At 34.6% G+C, this 21500-nt stretch overlaps 1 protein-coding gene across 1 annotated transcript; it reads left to right on the top strand.

The window, feature by feature from the left end:
* Positions 1-919: 919 nt before the first annotated feature.
* Positions 920-19970, top strand: LOC122522038 (insulin-like growth factor 2 mRNA-binding protein 2). Its single transcript, XM_043642827.1, has 2 exons — positions 920-1094; positions 19851-19970. The coding sequence occupies exons 1-2, from the start codon at positions 920-922 to the stop codon at positions 19916-19918; spliced, it is 243 nt and encodes an 80-aa protein (XP_043498762.1). The 3' UTR covers positions 19919-19970.
* Positions 19971-21500: the final 1530 nt, after the last annotated feature.

The raw sequence follows: 21500 nt of genomic DNA, 5'->3' as shown, positions 1-21500 counted from the left end.
AAAGACAGAGAGAGAGAGAGGGAGAGAGAGAGAGAGAGAGAGAAGGAACTAGAAAAGAGAAGGGAGTAAAAGAAAGAAAGAAAAAGTAAAAGAGTTAGAGAGAGAAAGAGATAGATAGATAAGAGTTTAGCAGACGCACGAAGTTAGCGCGCCCTCGCGTCGGTTTTCTCGCCGTTTAGCCGAAATACGAATATCGTGGTGTCCTGCAATAATTTCGGGTACATTTTAGTCTCGCAGTTTGTCTACGCGAGTTACATCAATCCCTTACATCATCATCATCATAATAATAATAACAATAATAATAATAATAATAATAATATTAATACGTGATATTACATATTTTTCTTAAACGTGTTAAACGAGACAGAAAAAGAAAGGGGAAACAAGACAGAAATAAAAGAACATCATCGTGTTGAAAAAAAGATCGTGAAAATCGTCGTGTTCAAACAACTCCTCCTACGCTTGTCTCCTCTCGTCATCATCAACGTTAGTTCGTTCTTTCGTTCTTTCGTTCGTTCGTTCGTTCATTCGGTCGTTCGTTCGTTCGTTCGTTCGTTCGTAAGTTCGTACGTACGTACGTACGTAAGTTAGTTGTTGTCCAAGCGCCGCCTATCGCGAAATTTGTGCTCTCCTCTCATCTCTTCGATACGACACGGGTATATCGTCGTCGTCATCATCATCGTATTCACGTACTTAGTTCTCCTGTTGTTCTGTTCTGTTCCGTTCTGTTCATCCTTCCGAAGATTAAAGACTAATCGCAACTGTTGATTTCTACAAGCACAAATACCACTACTGCAACTGCTACCATTAACCCCGGCAACGCTGAAGTCAAAGATTAACATATTATAACAATTAAATAATAATTATTATTATAATATATAAGAAGAAGAAGAAGAATAATAATTGATAGAAGAACAAAATGTCGAAACTATACGTCGGTAATCTTTCCTCGGAATGCAACGAGAACGCATTGAGACAACTATTCCAGGATCACAATTTATCCTGCACAACTATCCTGGTCAAGCGTGGTGGTTACGCTTTCGTCGATTGCGCAGACCAATCAACCGCAGATCGTGCCATCGATAAACTTAATGGTGAGTTCATCTTCATCGACATCATCGTAATCAGATGGTCGAGAATAAACAGCTTGCTTCTTCTAATGCCGACTTGAACACAACTAATCTAATTGATTATATATTTATAATAATCAAAGCTTTTGCAAATGCTGTTATGCTTTCGCTCTTTCAATGTATACAACGCAAGATTTACAAGGGATGAGGATAAACGTCAGCTACTAAGACGACGACAACGAAGGATTTCACGTGTTGCTTTTTGGGATACCAAAGGACGAGGATGATTCAAAAACACTTGGATTGAATATTGTTGTGCTTATCAATCATTATTTTGCCTTTTCTTTTTTTTTATCTTGCCACGCTTTTTTCTTCCTATGCTTCAATCATTTATATATTAAAGAAAAAAAATATCTAATGAAATCTATTGAAATCATTGCTTTTATAATCCCTCATGCTTTCTCCAATAACGCAAATGCTTTTCCTTACCACCTTCCCTTAATTATCCAACAGCTTAATGCTTTTTGCTTAATTTAAAAAGAAAATTGTTCAATATATTCATTGAACGAGCACACGTCGTCGTTGTATCGAGAGATTTCGATAATTCGATCTCTCGTTCACTGCGCGGGAAGATTTTCTTATCTGACGAACTGAGTCGTGTTTGCCTTCCTGATTATTTAGTTAATTATATTATAAATACGATTATGACAACGACGTGTGTGTATGTATTTCTTTGGGTTTGTCATGCTTATGCTTGCTTTGTTAACACAAAAATCAGTTTTTTAATATTTTTATAGATTAATATTTCGGTATATTGTTGATTATGTTTCAAAAAATGTGAAGATTTAAAAAATATATATCTTTCATATATATTTCTTATTTATATTTTGTAAATTTTGTCATAATTTATTTCCCATATTTTTCGCATACGTTTCGTTGCATACTTCGTGTCATGGAGGGGAATAAATAGAAGTTAATAATTTTTAGACGATTAAATGAAAAGTCAATGTTTTATAATACATACGTACGTACATGCATACATCAATACAAAAATGAATAAGAGTGTAGAAACACGTGTAGTACCGTATACGATCTCTCGATTGATGAGACACGGTCGATGAACCCACTCGACACTTTTCGATCGTCTTAAGAACGATCGAAGAAGATCAAAGACGTTCAAAGTGTGTGCCCGCTTATCTTTCATTCGGCTAATTGGAGTGGACAAACTTCCACGATTTTAAGACTTAATCTTATCGTTTCGGCATTGGCTTATTACGAATGTTTTTTTTATAACTGGGATTTAAGTACATGTCCACGACGAAAATTTCTCTTTTTTGTTCTTTATCAGTAAAAAAATATGTTTTATAAGATCGTTGTGTGAATGAACAGGGTTCTTTTCACAGTTGTGTAACATCGGAATCGATCAGATTACAACGCGTCCAATATAAGAGGATCGAGTTAGATGATTCTATTTGAGAACCACTGTTCGCGACTTCCGAGACGCTTCCGTCGAAATAAAAAATAAAAAAATGTATCTTTGTTCGCGGTACCGGATATATGCTGTGTAGTAAAATATATTTCAACATTAGATCCTACACGTAATGTTTTTTTTTTATGGTATATATGGGTTATCTCGGGAGAAGAACAGGAACAATTGGCGAACTAATCAAACCAAATACAAATAATTCGATTAATCGTTCATTTGTAATTTAAATTGATCTTTTAAATTGAAATCATAGTTTCGATATTATTTTTATCTTTTTAAAATGATCGTACGAGAAAGAGAGAAATAAATAAAGAAAGAGAAAAAGAGAGCAAGAGATTTCGATTCTCCTCCTCGTGTGTCGAGCATGGAAAAACATCCACGTGACGAGTTGCGCGCGCATCTTCAAAATGGCGTAGAATATACCGGCAAGATCACGCGTAGCCAACCGTTCGCAGATAAGTTCCTGATAATCGTTTACGTTGCACACTCGTTCATCGATAAAGTAAGAAGGAAAAACAAGAGAGAAAGAGAAAAAGAGCGATAGAAAGAACCTGAAATAAGTCGAAATAGAGAAAAAGACAAGCATTCATAGAAATATTTTCCAATAATTCTTCGTATCGATCGCAATAACTTTTCCTTCCCAATCACACATCTTTCAGATAACTATCTGATAATAATCTATGAAACTCGTTTGAATTTTTCAATCATACTCGAAGACAATAATTTAATAAATATATTTAAAAATATGTTCATATTAATCAAGAAGAATTTTTCGATAGGAATTAAATTACATTTTCCATACAAAATATTATTGTAAGAGATAGTTTAAAGTATTAAATTTGATTGGAAATAATATCGTAAGGAATTTAGATCGAGAATAGTCGTATTTTAGCGGCGCAACGATATTCCCGCCAAAAAAAACGTGGTCAAGGTCATGCATCGCGTATAGGTGTGACGCATGGGTTCGAAAAGCCCCTACTCTTTACTACCGCAACCGCCTCCTCCGCGAGCAGCACGAAATTTACTTCGTGGGATACCGTCGACCTCGTATTTCCACCCCCTCACCCCGCTACACCCCACCCACCACCACCTCCTTCTCTTCATTCTATTCCTCTCTACCCTTCTACACCACTTCTTCTTCCAGCCGTTTGTTCGGTCGTTCGTTGCGAACCGCCGAAATCGGTTAGTCACTCTTTCTGTGATCGCGTATCCGCGTATCTCTCTTTACTCCTCTGACTTTGAATTATAAATAATTCTTTTCTCGTTTTTTTTTCTCTAGCAATTGGCACCAAAATACGATCATTGGTTGCTTGGATTTCTTTTTTTTATTTTTTTTATTTTTCTTATTATTTAATTTCATTCCTTTACCATACATTTACCAACAAAAAGCGTTGTAGTTAAAAGACGTCGACAGGGTATAACGAGAGGATCGTCAATATAATTACAGAGAAGAGGAACGACTCCTTCCTTTCGTGCCGAACGTGTGCGCGAAACGAATTATCTTAGCGTTCGTGACTTTCTCTTTCTCTCTCTCATCCTCTTTATTTTGTATTTTTCTCTTTTTGGTTTTCGATCTTCGATGCGCGAGATGCCAATCAATTTGCGATTGCATTCTCTTCTTGTATGACGCGTGTTTTAAATTAACAACTACCTGAGGAGGAGATATATTATTCGACAATTTATTCATATAAAAATCCTCGAACAAAATTCTAAATTAATAATAATAATAATAATAATAATAATAATAATAATAATAATAATAAAAAAGTAAGATATTTAACTAGACAAAAAAAAAAGAAGAGAGAACGTAGGAATATTTCTTTGACCGACTGTATATAGATGCATACATATATCCACACATACTTAAACACACACACACACACACATATATATAAATATATATATGCGAACGCTAATCTTCCTTCTATTTCGGCATACGTAGAGGAGGGTTCCTACGTTCTTGCTTCTTGCAAAGAAGCAAGGGCACACACGCAGGGAAGCCGATGCTCGGATACAATGGCGCATAAGAGGAGAGAGCGTTACCACCATCATCCTCTCTCTCTCTCTCTCTTTTTCTTTCTAATTCTCTGTTCAGTATATGCCGAGGCCAAGAGAACTAGTTTGGTGGGTCGAGTGTTACGCGAACTCTAAGGCCTAGTCTTAGGAGGTTTAGAATACACACAAGCACTGTGTGGAACTTGAATTGTGGTGGTGGTGGTGGCACCAATGCCAGCAACAGCACCGGCAACAGCATCAGAAACGAGACTAGTACTACTTACTTAAATATTACTTACACCAAAGTCACGAACAAACTAACAAACTCATTCTCAAACTCATCTCACCAACCATTTCACCCAACACATCGATTTAATAAATCCAACGTTTTTATTATTTCTGTTACACTGTAGCCAACTCGGAATCTTTATTTCGGTTCGTATCTTTTGCGGTAACCACGTGCTACCCATCTTTTTATTCTTTTTTTTTTTTTTTCTTTAATGTATATACGCAGAAAGATATATCTGTGCGTTGTGTGTGTAGGGGTAACGCGAATGTATGTGGATTTATAAGTCTATCTTTTTTCCCACCGAAACTTAGTTCATTTCTCATCGTTCGTTTCTCATTTTTCTTTCGCTTCGTGAACAGGCACTGCTCTTCACCCAAACGGCTTTTAGGTTTGGTGTGATGGGACCAGAGAGTTAGAGAAAGAAAGAGAGAGATGAGAGAGAGAGAGAGGAGAGGGAGATAGGCGTGTGTCGAGGACAGGAAATTGCTGCATTCTTCTATTGCTCCTCTTCTATATACCCTAATACTCTTATTTTCTTATAACCAAGTATTTAGATCTATTTAATTTTTAAACATTCTTCTTCTTCTTAACAAAAAATATATATATTATTTTATTTAAATGTTTGTTTTTCTATTAATGTACACACACACACACACACATCATTCAAATTATTAAATAATATTCTTAAATTATGAAATACTAGGTATATTATTTATTTACAGTCTTTCTATAATACACTATGCACAAAAATGCATACAAGTTTACTTACATTACCGTGACTGATGTGAGCTCGTTAAATAAAAAAAGTAAAACAAAAAATCAATTTGAAAATCGTTCGCATGTCGTCTCGTGATTCGCATATTACATCGACTTTTTTTCTTCTTTTTCGATAAAGATTAAAGGAAGGAAAAAGGAAAAGAGATAGCAGCAGTGATAAAATAAGTAAGATGACGATGATGAGCGTGCTACGAACGGTCGCGGCACGATTTGTCGCGTGCCTCGTTCGAAGTAAGCACCTGTCCTGATGAAAGCAACAAGAAAAGAAAAATAACAAGAAAAAGAAGAAAATAAAACGAAAATTAGCCGTTAAACGGGGCGCTGTGGGGTTGTGTAGCACCGGTAACACCGACACCAACCAAAAAATTCTTTCTCTCGTGTTTCTCCCTCTCCTTCCTCTTCTTTTTTTCTTTCTTTCTTTTCCTTTCCTCGGTTCTTCTTTTTAAAGGAACAACAACTTTCGATAATACTCGTTCGATCGATTCAACCTTCTTCAAATACGACGTCAATTAAAATCATACGTAATTAAAAAGTAAACCGATTGACGGATAAACGGACAGACTCGACGAATAGATTAATAGATAAAAATAAATTGTCATTTGTGTGAAAAGATGATGGAGATAATCGCGATATTCGATGTTAGTTTTCGAGAACCGAAACACCACGGAAATTTAACTGATACGCGTATTCACTCATATACGTATATGCATATGTGCATTTAAATAAAACGTGTATGGTGTACTCTACCATGGATTATTTCGTTGTACAGCTGCCGGAATCTTGCTAGCGTCGCGTTCGTTTATTATCGTTCGTTAACTCAACCTTCCTTCTTCTCCCCCAAACCCCTGACTGTCGCTACCACCACCACCATAACCACCATAACCACCACCCTTCTGGATTCTTTTTCTCATTCTCATTCCAGTCTCTCTTTTTCATTTATTTCTAGCAATGACAAAGTATAACGATGTAAGAGTAATATTTGCGTTCTCCTTCATCAGTTAATCGAGTTCATTTCAAAAGTAATAGATTATACATTCGAGTATACTTTTTGTCCCCTTACTCCACCCCCTCCCACCTCCCACCCCACCCCTACTTATTGTTATTATCAAAGACGTAGAAAATGACAATTGATTTCTTTTTAACCCTCTCCACATCTATCAATTTTTATTCGTATCTTCTGTTTTACGAGAAATTATTGGATATTTAAAATCATCTTACGAACTCTTTCTTTGCTAAGGGGGGACTTTAAAGAAATGCTAATTATGGTCGTTGATCTCCATCGTAATATTGATAAGAAAGAGTTGCGGTCCTTGCAGTTAACCAAAGTTACACTCTCTCTGTTTTTTTCTCTTTTCTTCTTCCTTCCTTCCTTCCTTTCTTTTTTTTCTGTCTCAAGGATGCATCTTTAAAAGTACTTTGAAATATATTTAGGGATTATCTTCATTTCAATGTTACACATTTTGTTGTTGCGTTATAAGATAAATAAATCAATTAAAAAAAAAAGAAAAAATGAGAGAATAAAAAGGGAAGGAAAAAAGAAAAAAAAATATGCAAAAAGAAGAGAAAAAATAAGATGGAGAAGCGTGACATCTTCATCCGGTCGGGTCAATTTTGCCTTCCAACCACACACACACACATACATACACATACATGGGCATATGCATACAGATACTATAAGAAAGTATAAGAATTAGAAAGAAAAAGAGAGAGAGAGAGATGGAAACTCGTCAGCAAACGCGAGAAACGAGCCTGACACGCGGAATAACGGTTTCAAATCGTTACGCTTTCCGAAACCGGTATGAAGAGGTAGAATTCAATAGGACCATAGTGAAGATCCATAGAGAAACCGCTTCGAAAATTTGCCGCCAAATATTCTCCATACATGTACACACACACATATAAGTACATGTGCGTGTATATAACACTCGTTCGGTTTCTCTTTCTTTCTCTTTTCATCTCTCGTAAGTTTCTTTTCTATTGTATCGTGCATAACGTTTGTTACTATTACAATAACGATTAGAATATAATTGGTGTGAGACTCTCTGACTACTTCAGAAACAGGAAAAGGGATGTTTATGACTGTGTTCCAACGAAATACAAGATGTCCTTTCGGAAGGATCAAAGGGGGAGGGGGGAGATTTTCTATTAAAAATTAAAATGGTAGTTGAGCAATCGTTTGTTTTCGTTAGAAATCCTATTTGAAAATGATTCGTTTGAAGTATCACGGGATGTTCTCGTTCTACATTTTTTTGTAGATTTATTTGTAATTTTTTCGTATATTTGAATTAGGGTAATGAAAGAATAGAGATAGTTTGATTAGGGATGACAGTTAATTGGTAAACTAAAAGTAATTAAATTAATTAAAGAAAAGTAATTGAAAGAATAATCATTGTGTTGAATAATTGTTGAAAATAATGCCGTTTTAATGTTTATTTAATATTTAAAAATTGTTCATTTTTAATGTAATCGCTTAATGATTGCAATAATAATAATTGGCAAACATGTATCTCGTATTAATTAAATCGATCGAATAATCGTAAGGGGTGGGGGGGGGAAAGGAAAAAAAGAATCGATAAGAAAAATATCGACAAATGATCGCGGAGTATCGAAGGTGGTCCCGTAATAGGTATCCAATTAACTGCGAGTAAAAAGAAATAAAGAATAAGAAACGGAAGAAAAAGAAAAAAAAAGAAAAGAAAAAAGGAAAAAAAAAAAAAAAAAAAAGAATGAAAGACACGCGCGACGAATTCCTTCACAGAGATCCGATAACCGATGTCTGAGTTTAAAATTGATCCGCTTGTATGATAGCACCACGTCCAATCCTTTTCCAAGAACTCGAGAACGAATGTCGCACGTCTCGCGTTTGCATACGAACATTTTTACGGGCTTTTTTCCTTTTCTTTTTTATTTTATTTTATTTTTATTTTTCTTCGCGAAGAAAAATAAAAGGGAAGAGAGAGAAAAGCAAAAAAAAAATAAAAAAATAAAAAAATCAGGTAATAAAATAAAACGAGGGAGAAAGTATTCGCGATAAAGACATTTAATAAATACGTGAGATTCGAAAAATTTTGTTCACAGAATTCTTATAAAATAATTATTTTATATAATATATAAAATATAGATTTTACGTTTAGCTATAAAAAAAACAGAAAGGAATAAATACGTATAATAAAAATAATAAGTAAATATATAGATGGGGTAAAATATATACAAATTGGTATAAAAAGGGGTGTTGAATATAAAAATACGAAAGTATAAGTAAATTGGATGTAATAAAAATCCGAGATATATGTACACGTAAATATGTTTCTGGTTGTACATATAATAAATACGTGATTATTATTATTATTATTATAGGAGTGTAACGCATGGTGGAATTGGTAGGCCCCACGTGCGCACGTAATTGTCAGGTACGAGTAAGAAAGCCGAGTCTCTTTCGACAGGTTTCAATGAACCGGTCCACGAACTATCCATCGAAGGATATAAAACATGGACAAGCCGGAGATAGCGTGAATGAGTTCAAGATATATCTCTTAAAAGAGAGAGAGAGAGAGAGAGAGAGAATAAAATAGAATGAGATGGATAGATCGAAAATGAAGATCGTTCGCACCTGCCCGATTACGACTCTTACATTACATGGAGAAACCAAGCTCGCAATGCTAATTTTACCTTTTACGTTGCACCGTTGGCAACTCTGATTTCTTACCCTCAGGAAACGAGAAAACAAAAAGTTTATAATATTCTCGAAACACGCGTAATTGTAACCGGTAATAACGACGACCAATTGAGACGATGATAAAAAGAAATGTTTACAAAAATTCATATATTTTGAATTATTAAAATAATTAAAATCTGTAAGAGATAAATTATATAGGGAAAATTTTATAATTGAAAAAATAATATTCGGGGGGGCAGAAGAAAATAACTCGTAAAATCAATTGATTTTGCGTTAGACCGACCAAGGGATGGGGTAGGAGATTAATTACCGGTGCAATTAAAATACAATTTTATATATTAGAGAAAAAGGATGTGATAATTAATTTTTTATGCTGTTCGAACAAATGGCGCGTAAGGTGAAAGTACATCAAACAACATTCGATGTAATATCATGGCGTATAATAAAAATGAAATCAAATTCAATTAAATAAGAATAATAATAAAAAAAAAGTAGAAAACAAAACGTAACAATGAATTTTGGCATAGGTGGTAATCGATGATATCTAACGAAGTTGATGTCTAACAGTTGTTCGGAATGAATGTAAGAAAAAAAAAGGGAGGGAGAAAGGGTAGGAGGGTGGTGGCTCGTGGAAGATGGGTGTAGTTTGAGAATAAAGGGGTGGGGTGGTGGTCCTCGGGGTGGTGGGCTGAGCTGCGTTTCTCGAACGGCTAGGTCGCACGAAAAATTGCATCAGCACGGCGCCATTAATCTCCGAACGAGCGGATATTATTTTAATTCTCAAGTCTCGGTCCGAGTCTCTTCCGAGAAATGCCGTCCTTTGTCCGGGCCGGCTGCTACCCGAAAGAAAACTGACCGAGTGATTTAATCTAGGAACGAACGCGCACCGCGAACCCGAATTCTCCTTTTACTCGTCTTATTTCTTTTTTCCCCTGTACTGGCCCTCCTCGAAAACTAAATATTCAAAGATACCTTTTCGTATATGTTCATTCATTTTGATTTTATTTATCTAACTCTTTCTTTTATATTTGACAAAATATTCTATTTTTCTTTTCTTTCTTTTCTTTTTTGCCCAGGTAATATTTTTCTATTATTTTCTTCTATCGTTGAAAATGATTTTATATTTCTTTTTTTTTTATATAAATTAACGTCAATTAAATATTGTCTTTTTGTTATTAATACTCTTACGTCTACGAGGTATCTTCTCTCTCTCTCTCTCTCTTTCATACACATACACATACACACACACACACACAGATGAGATTGAACGGTGTTTACAAATGCAGAAATAAGGATCTACTTCCTGCTCGTAAATTGTGATCAAGCGATGCGTTAGTTCCTTGAAGTAATGCATAAGAAATGAATTACGGAAGCCTACCTACCTCTCTCTCTCTCTCTCTTTGAACATTATCTCTAAAAAAAAGGATCAAAGGAGAGACAGAAAGAGAGAGAGAGAGGGGGGAAGGAAGAATATAAAGGATAAACTATCGACTGTGCAGAGGACGGGGTCAGTTGCACGTGCGAATGCAATCAACTCAGCCGTAAATTATCTACACACATATATATAATATATACATAAACATATACATTGATACATTTATTAAGTAATCGAAGTGCGAATCTGAAAGGAAAGGTAAATGAAATGAATTAGCAACAATAAATCGTCTTTAGCGAACCGTTGCAACTCGTTGCGAGTAACGTGACCGCGACAAATAAAGAAGAATCGATCGATTTTATCGATCCTCTTACACCCTATACTCAATAATCAACAATTCGATCTTTCAATGGATATATATATATATACATAACGATGTTAATACGATGAATCGATCGATCGATAGATCGCTCGACTGATTTATAAATTTAATCTCAAGCTCGATTTATTTATGTACATAAGAGACACCTTATCTGTTTTTTTCATATTATCTCGTGTCAATCTTTTTTCTCAAATCTTTTTTTTCTTTTTATTTGTTTTTTATCTGCTTATTTTTTTTATGATCGATTTTTTATAATAAGATCGATTCGTTATTCTATTTCTATTTGTTTCCTCGTTGTTTTATCGTCGATTAGACGGTAGTAGAAAGGTGTGCACCACCATATATATATCCAGGTGTACCGTACACTCTCGTTCTCTCGAACCGACAAAGAACCTCGCTCGAAACGATTCAATTCTAGATCAATAAAACCAAGGACAAACCCATAAGTTGGTTCCATGCTAACAATTATGATGATTAAGTTAATGATATTAGCAAAATTTATCAGAAATAAAAAATAGTATATTTAAACTAATCGTTAATCTTTCAATCCAAAACATTTTTTAAACATTAATCATCTCGCTTAGAATTCATTTTAATTGTTAAATGATAGGAAAGAAAAATAAGAATACGAGAAAATTGCGATATTTCGATACCGTGATCGATAGATTGATAGATTTTCGGAGGGAAAATCAAATTAGAATATTTATAATTAGTCGAATCGGTATTTATCTCTCTCTCTCTCTCTCCCTCTCCCTCTCTGGTTTTTAGAATTCATTCCAATTGTAAAGTGATAGAAAAGAAAAATAAGAATACGAGAAAATTGCGATATTTCGATACCGTGATCGATTTTTCGGAGGGAAAATCAAATTAGAATATTTATAATTAGTCGAATCGGTATTTCTCTCCCTCTCTCTCTCTCAGGTTTTTTTCACGCGGCAAAGAATAAAGCAAAAATCTTTCCGTTCTCATTTGGCCTTGTGGCATACATCTTTCTTTCCCATCTTCTCCTCTTTCTCTCTCTCTCTCTTTCTCACATACACAAACGTACACACACACGTACACATATTCTTCGTGCATCTTTGATTTTCTCTCTCGTTCTTTCGTTGGTTCGTTTAGTTTCTCGTTCGTTTCTTCCCTTCCGCCGAGCTCTCTTCTCAGCGTGAGAGACCGGCCACACAAAGAGAACACGAAGAGTACAATGGATTACTTAGACGGGTAGGTTAGTTTGCCGAATGAAGCGAGTGGGTCCACGCACGTTAAGATAGGTCCTGACTCCTCACTCCTCCTCCTCCTCCTCCTCCTCCTTCTCACTCGTGGAATCCGAAAAAAAAAAGAAAAAAAAAATCGTGCCCGCCAAAAAATCACGCGAGTCCTCGCGCAACGCGGACTAATTTTTATTTTCCATTTCTACGGGACTTTTTACTACCTTTTTCTATTTTTTTTTTTTTTTTAATTACGATCAAATCTTACACGTGTAACGCGAGAATTTCTTCACTTTGTTTTTCTTTCTCTCTCTCTCTCTCTCTCTTTTTTTACGTTTCATTAAAAAAAATTCATTTTTTCAGTTTTTTTCTTTCTAATTTCTGGTTTCAATATTATCATTTTAATGATTGAAAAATATTCGAATTCGTGGGAAGAAAACGCGTTAATTTAATCAAACAAGAAATTCGATTTCTAAATTCTCTATTTCGTCTTCTTTCTTTCTTTCTTTCTTTCCTTTTTTTTTTTGCTTTTGTATTTTAATATTTATATTTATTCTATATTCTAATCATACGAGATTAGAAATGTTCGTTCGTTACAATGCAAATTCGAAAAAAGAATATAACATCGATTTCTAAATTCCTATTCCTTTCTCTAACAGCATTTACACACACACACACACACACACACACACTTTCGACTATTTCTATTTTTATTTCAATATTCGCATTCGCGTTCTACATTCTAATCGATCCGGATTAGAAAATATCATTTATTTGTTATGAAATTTAACCAAAAATTGGTATAACTCGAATATTAAATTAGAATTCAGTTAGAGAACATATCGTTAGTGATTTTATTTTTGTTCAAACTGTCTAGTTACTTTACCATAGAGTCAGTTTGATTCTTGACCCTTGAATCCTTGTAAAACTAATTTCAAATTGTACATTCAATGTTCTCTCTCTCTCTCTCTCTCTTATTCTCTTTCTAATTCGTTGATGCTCTGGAAAAGTTGTGAGTCAGATTTGTGTTCAAACTGTCTAGTTACTTTACCATAGAGTCAGTTTGATTCTTGACAAACTAATTTCAAATTGTACATTCAATCTTTCTCTCTCTCTTTCTCTCTTATTCTCTTTCTAATTCGTTGATGTTTTGGAAAAGTTGTGAGTCAGATTTTTGTTCAAACTGTCTAGTTACTTTACCATAGGGTCAGTTTGATTCTTGACCCTTGAATCCTTGTAAAACTAATTTCAAATTGCACATTCAATGTTCTCTCTCTCTTATTCTCTTTCTAATTCGTTGATGGTTTGGAAAAGTTGAGTCAGATTTTTGTTCAAACTGTCTAGTTACTTTACCATAGAGTCAGTTTGATTCTTGATCCTTGAATCCTTGTAAAACTAATTTCAAATTGCACATTCAATCTTTCTCTCTCTTTCTCTCTCTTATTCTCTTTCTAATTCGTTGATGGTTTGGAAAAGTTGTGAGTCAGGATAAGCAAAGAGAAGGATTTCCGTGGGACACTAAGCTCAACGAGTTGTAACCCAATAGTAATTTATGTACCTAGTCGTGGCAACCGCCGTGTCCAAGGCATCGGCATTCAGCATCGGCCTGGAATGCGCAACAGGAACCTGTTCTCATTCCCATTCCCATTCTCGCTCAGCGCTATCCAAATATTTCATTACTTCCCCGTGGAGCTAGTGTTCTCTCTCTCTCTCTCTCTTTCTCTCATTCTTTCTTTCTTTTATACACACACACACATACACACACATATGTGTATTTATACGTGCAGGCTTCTAACTCTTTCTCCCTTTCGCGCGTACTTTCACCCTACCTTCTTCAATCACGTTCTTTTATACTAACCGCTTTCCTTCTTTCCTCCAAGATATATCCGAATATTATGTCATACTTGAACAAAAATATAAAAAGATAGTAGAAAATAAATTGAAAAAAAAAGCAAATTATTCAATGATAATTGTGAGTCTGTAGAATTGTGCGAGGGTGGGGGGGGGGTGTGGAAATACAGTAATTTCGTAAGATAGTTTGAGAGTATAGATTGATTAATTATATATTTGATATTATTCGTAATCAGTTGTTTTCTTTTGGTATATGTTATTAAATAATTCTAAAAGACCGAGGAAACAGAAAAATGTTCTTATGTCAAACAGAAACAAGACTTTATTTCATTTCTCACGGGGGAGAAAAAGAAATTAAATAAACTTCAGTATACTCTCCCAAGTGTATCTACTTCCTTTCCTTCGTGTATCAAGTATGCGAGAGAGTAGATAAACCAAAAAGTGCTGCGTCTCGGGAGTCGAATAAAACGCAGAGTAGTTATTTTCCAGATGTGTGCTTCTTCTGCGATATTAACTGCGTGCTAACGTACTCTGTTATTAATTATTTTAATAAAAAAGAAAACAGAAACAATTATTTTCAAACATGAATCCAAAAAAAAGAACAAAAAGAAACGAACGATTGGAAATAAAATAAAATTCAAAATTCAAACCGTTACGCGTTTAAGGATCCTCAGTCTTCTTATACCTTATATCAAGTTTTCCTATCATGAAAATTAGATAGAAAAAAAAGATAATGATAAAGATAGAAAGATGGATAAATGTAGAAAGACAAGAAGATGACTAGAAGGAATATGTATTAGAGATGGATGGCAAGCAAGCAAGCAAGCAAGCAAGCAGGCAGGCAGGCAAGCAAGCAAGACAGGGATAGTTCGTTTTCTCCTAAGCTTGCTCTTGTTCAACCAAAGCGAGTAGGTTTCATCTACCTGGCGGTTTTCGTTTAGGCCAAAGAAGAGAAGAGAAGAGAAGAGAAGAGGTGAGGAAAGAAGAGAGGAGAAAAGGGTGGGGAGGGTTTGGTGGGACCGCGTTGAGGAGGGGATGCCACGGTTAGAGGGTGAGGGAGGAAAGGAAGAAAGGAAGGTAGGAGGGGGACCGAACGGGGGGGAGGGGAGGGGGAGACCTTGAAAGCTCGCTAGCCGGGTGCCGACTAGTACTGACCCACTATAAAGGCACTTGCCGTCCTCCTCGTTCACCAGGACAATCCGCTATTACCCTCTCCCTCGGGAAAGCCTGCTAACCTACTCTCTACTCGCTCTTTCCATCTCTCTTACTCTTTTTGCCCTGGTCGTACACCGACTTGCCCCGAGGAACCCGCTCTTCCTTCTTCCACACACATATTACTTGAAACAGCTTCTCTCTCTCTCTCTCTTTCCTTCTTTCTTTCTCTTCCCCTTCTCTCTCTTTCTCTCTCACTCTCACTTGCGCGCGCGCTACCCCATCCCTCGGTGATCCAACCTCTTCCTTTTACCCCTCACCCCGTCCTAATGCCTACCTATCAACCTACCTACCTACCTACCTACCTACCTACCTACCTACCTACCTACCTAACAGCTAACCTTCCCTATCTCGTTTTCACTCCCTCTTTTTTGTCCCCTTCTTCACTAATACAATCACATCAGCGTACTACCACTAGCATTACCACTATTACTACAGTAATACTACAGAATCTTATAACCCCTCTCTTACACTTCAACATCTTCCTATCTCTTTCTAACCTTTACTCCCTCGTCTACGTAATCACGTGAATGGTATTCTGTATGTTTCTCTGTGTGTGTGTGTGTGTGTGTGTCAGGCTTGCACGAGTTTCTTCTTCGATGGCTTAGAAAAAGGATGCCAGAGAGACTTGCTTCTCTATCCCTCTTCCTTCCTTCCTTTCTTTCTTCCTTTCTTTCTTTCTTTCTTTCTTCCTCACACTTTAGTATGTTTGCGTGTATGTGTATATGCATACACAATGTTGTATGCTTGTGTTAACAGAGGGAGGAGTACCACCTAGCATAGCAACTGCTGTTTCTGCATTTCTTAGCAGCGCGCCCCATACGAAATGCCGGTATATTTTAGGCATCTAACGGGTGGACCCTTTTCGAAATGGTTTATATACTTTAGACAAGGCCCATGCTACTTCCTTCTTTCCTTCCTTCCTTCCTTCTTTCATTTCTTCATTCATTCTTTCCTTTTCTTTTTTTTTCTTTTTCGATTCGGTAATCGGATAAAAAAGTGTCTCGGATGATACAGGAATTCACGTACGAATTATGTTTTTTAATTATTAAGATGGATGATTATGGTGGTTAATGGCATGTCGTATAAAAATGAAGAGAAAAAAAAGAAAAAAAAGAAAGAAATTCGGTGCAATAAATCTGAACGAATTAGAGTGGAAGAATATCACGCGTAAAAATGGCTTTTTTTTTGAAATTTACACGGATAGAAACGAGAGGAGGGTGAATTAGAAGAAAAGAAAAGGAAAAGAAAGAAAAAAAAATAGAAAAACAGAAATTTCGCAGCTGTCTGTATCGATTCGTTCCTATGTATCCAATCGGAAGACTAAGCGTGAAACTTTGGGACATCAAGAAAAGAACCCTAACTCCCTACCCTAAAAGATTAGTATAACGCACGTTAGAATGAATAAAAAAAAAAAACACGGAAGTGGTGTAAAACGCGTGTATCAAATACTCGAATAAAAAGTCAAAAGAAAAAAAAAAAGAAACAAAATCCAATGGGAACATAAAATAGGACGAAGTAAAAATTGTCTCGTAATAGGAGGACAACAGGAAAAAAAAACACAGACACAGACACAGACATACGTTTAACATTTTAATACGAATAATACGAAATAACATAAAAGTGTCGTTAAATGTATACTAAAAACTCTTCCTGAAAATATCTTTTAACAACTTGTCGCAAATAGTCGTTCGTTCTTATGATAAACCTGTTGTGTATCTCGAGTACTACGAGTCGTCCATCCAACCATCAATCCATGTAACGTGTGTGTTACCATTTATCCAGGAGAGGAGGAACATTTAGGAAGATTTTATTGTTGCTAGGTGGATCAATTCGAAAGGGGTTGTATGGACTTGACACGGAACATGCTAAATAGCCATTTAGATGCTACCTTCTTCTTCTTCTTTTTTCATTTTTTTTCATTCTTTCCTTCCTCTACTTCTTCTTCTACTTCTTCTTCTTCTTCTTCTTCTTCTTCTTCCCTTTTCTTTCTCTTTTTATTTTTCCATCTCACTCGTTTGCCACGTGGATTCACCTATACTGGGTTAAGGTTCTCTCTCGTATTTTCAATTCATTCATTTCATTCGCATTCCCAATCTGGTCTCACTTGGTCCACTTATTCTCCTACTCTGACACATTACTTCTTTACGTTCTTATTTAATAGACTACTTGCCAACAATTCGTACCACTCCTCGTGACACTATTGTACTATGCTACTATGCGCATATGAATATGTGATGATGCACCCGGTTTTCTTTTTTTTTTTTTTTCGAAACCATCTTGCATATTTAAATACAACAACAACAATAACAACAACAACAACAACAGCAGTTTCAACAACAGCAGCAGCAACGAAAAGTGGAAAGGAATGGAAACACTCAGCTGTGAAATTGTGCTGATCGTTATCGATAACCTGAATAGAAAAAAAAAAGAGATAGATTGAATCTGTTTATTAACATTTGAGAATGTTAACCACTCGAGACACCTCGACTAATTTCAAATATAACGGGAACAAATTAGATTCAATCGTAAATAATAAATTAATCGATAATTGTGTAATGTGTTATTACAAAACATAGATTTAATGATTTATTTGGCAATTGATTTGAATCGATCGATGATAATATCAACGTAGAATATTATTCGGAATATAATATATATAATTTAAATTCGTAGATATATATTTCTTAAACATTAATTCAAATCGAATATTTACAAATCGATGATTTCTTATATCACCATCGAGAAACTAACAACATTTTTGTTTATATTTCTCTAACGTATCGACCTTTTCCTTTATATCAAATCATTCTATAAAAGTATTATAGATAGAACGTTCTGTTGTTCTTCGAATCATATCGCGATTAGTCGTCTAAGTGAAAATATGTTCATTGTTTTTCGATTATTTCGTTAAAATATTCGTATTTTCTTTATAATTATTAATCGCGAATCGTTGAATAATTATTGTGCAATAATATCGTGCAATAATATTGTGCAACATTTATCGTTAGATCGATTTGATCAATTATTAATCGATCATTTTTCTTTTTCTTCGTATTAAATTTTCATTATTAATTAATTGTAACAATTAATTATGACGGAAGTTGATACGTGCAACGATCATTTCTTTCAAAAGAATTATCATCAGTGCGGTAAGAATTAATAACTGATAAATATAATCTTATTTAATATTATATTAACAGAATTATTATTGATTAAAGAAAAATTTGATTTGTTTAAAAAATAAAACTTAACAATTAATATACATATATCATATCGATCAAAATAAAATTCGTTCAAATTTGTATCCAATCAACGGCAAACATTGCGCAGATTTATTGACCAACTTAACGTGCACGCGTGCGTGTGTGTGTGTGTGTGTAAGAATATTTACACACATGTAAGATGTTTAGGAAAGCATCCAACGAAGTTTCTCGTAGACAACCAAAGAAAAAAAAATAAAAAAAAAAGATATGCTTGTAGCTGAGTAGCCTAATGCTACTCGAACACGTTCGCATAACCTCTTGATCCTGATTAGAATACCGAAATAGGTGGGTCGGGGTGGGTACGTCACTTTGATGGGATACACGAATCCTTTTATTTACTTTTCATTTATTTTCATTTTATTATCATCGACGAATTTTGAACGTTAGCACCGTTAGAAATGCATTTAAATCCACAAGGGGGAAGAATTTTTCGTGTTGCACGTGCTCCGCTGATGGATTGTGAGAAACGTAAAACCCGGAAGCCTTTCTCATTTTTTTTTCTTTTCTTCAATACCTTTCCTTTTGATAGTTCACTCATTCTTATTATTATTCATACGGGAAACCGGTGTAAGTTTATATAAATAACATCTAGGAACGATATGAACTATGAGAATTTCCATGGGAAAAATTATTCCTTTACTCCTTATGGTCCTTTCTATTTCTTTCTTTCTTTCTTTCTTAAACCCGTAGGTTGGGGGTCAGAGTTCAAATTGACCGCGCGTAATAAAAAAAAAAAAACAGGTTGTGTATCAACGTTCGCGTTGACCCAATGAACCAATTCTATCCCTCGTACGTACTTCTATTTACACGAACACACACACACATAGACACACACACATATATATGTATTTAATATATAGATGATAATATTTTCTATGAGAACGACCTTCTATCTCACGATTTTCTATTTATAATTTAACGATTCGTATTAACGATTTTCATTTATAACATTTATAACATTGCAATGAATTTGTTCTTTTCTTTGATGCATTTATTTTGACGTATGTAATGCACTCGTATGCGTGTGTGATTTTCAGCTTGATTATTTTATTATTATTATTATTATTTTTGTTTGTTGCTTTAATTTATTATAATTATTATATTTTTATATAATAATTTTATTATTATAATTTATTTAATTTATTAAATTTATTAAATTTATTAATTTATTTAATTTATTATAATTTATTTTATATATATTTTATTTATATTATAATTTATGTATAATTTATTGATTACGTTAATCGTGATATACGTTTTGTTGCGTAGGTTATGCGTTCCTAGGATCGTCACTCGTGGTGCAACCATCGGTAGCCAGCGGTGCGAAGAAACGGTGAGTTTCCAATCGAATTTTTACGATTGTGAAAATTTGTAGAAATGATTAGATTATTTTATGCACGTATCGAAAAAAAAAAAACTATCGAAAATCGTATAGAATATTGTATGGTTAATAATTAAATGTGATTAATTGGAACATTATTCAATGAAAATCTTATTATTTATGCAATTATCAAGATGGTTACAAGGAATACCATGTTTCTTAAGCCTCTGTTTATTCTTTATTTATTTGCATTAATTTGTAACGATGCAAACGATACGATCATTTGGCATCGAATGATCTCTCATTACACTTCTCACGCGTACAATTCTTAAATTTCAATACGCGTATATATTTTTCTTATTTTTCTTGATAATTTTTATTTCCCGAACGGTTGTTCGCGTTATCGTTAATTACACGTCATACGTGTAGCACAGTAATGAAATTTATGAAATAATAAAATACGCGAGTACCTTAAAGGTTCAACCGAAGTGAGCGTTTTAATAATTTGTTTCCGGAGATATTAAATAAAATGTATTTGCAGCACTCGGTGTGTCGTTATCGTTCGTGTATCTTTTTTTTTAATAAGCAAAGTCAAACTTGATATCCCAATTCGCAATCTCTTATTAATTAGTTATTTATGAGTTACGGTCAATGTATAAACGTAAAAATATGCTTGTATAAAAAGTTAATCGTTTCGATAACATTTGCCGTAATAAATTGAATGAGATCTGTTTCTTTTTCTCTTTTTTATTTTTTTATTTTCTTTTCTCGGGTTGGCGAAAGAAAAAAAAAAAAGAAAATGAATACTAATTAGTTTAATAACTGTCGTTGGTTGACGATATTCGGTGCACGGTGAAAAGTATTTATGGGGGTTTGTAAAGAGTTAATGAGTCAATAAAACCGGACGTCATAATCCGATAAGAAAATTTGCCGGCTTTTTAAAATTCTCGTGCGCAATAAGATAGACAGTGTGATTTTGTTTTTTTTTTTCATTTCTTTTTTCTTATGCGTACACGTATGTAATAAATATTATTACACGATCGTTGTACTTCCTGTGATCCTCAATCGATTAATTATAACATCATATTTTTTTTCTTACCGTAATACTTGGCACGCATGTATACTTACTTATTATACATTACACACACACACACACAAACACACACGTGTAATTTAATATACATACACCTATACGCAAAATACGTTAACGTGCAAATCTTCCATTTATCTGGTCTCTCCATAAATTTATGTAATCTCTCGTATAAGCTTTAAGGGAAAGACGGTTTGCTTTTTTACCATCGAAAACTCGATGAAATAAAAAAATGTCCGAAAAAAGAAGTTGCGTTGTACAGTTTTGAAAGGGTGAATGTTGCACGTAATGCAGGCATAACGAGGTGCATAATTGGTTGAACGCGAGTAAATGTGCATTGCCGAATGAGAGGAAAAAAAGGGAGGGAAAAAAAAAAAAACGTAAAATGAAAACGTACGCGTGAATTTAAAACTCGGATCGAACGATTCGCTCGCAAAATATGCGCGAGATATTTAAACGCGTGTTGCGCACCGGCAAATGTGCATCGTGGAATGATAAGAAATAAAAG

Source organism: Polistes fuscatus, unplaced genomic scaffold (assembly GCF_010416935.1).
Source record: "Polistes fuscatus isolate 324 unplaced genomic scaffold, CU_Pfus_HIC Scaffold5, whole genome shotgun sequence".
NCBI lineage: Eukaryota > Metazoa > Arthropoda > Insecta > Hymenoptera > Vespidae > Polistes > Polistes fuscatus.
Note: the sequence above shows the minus strand (reverse complement) of the source record. Positions and strands in the feature narration are given on the sequence as shown.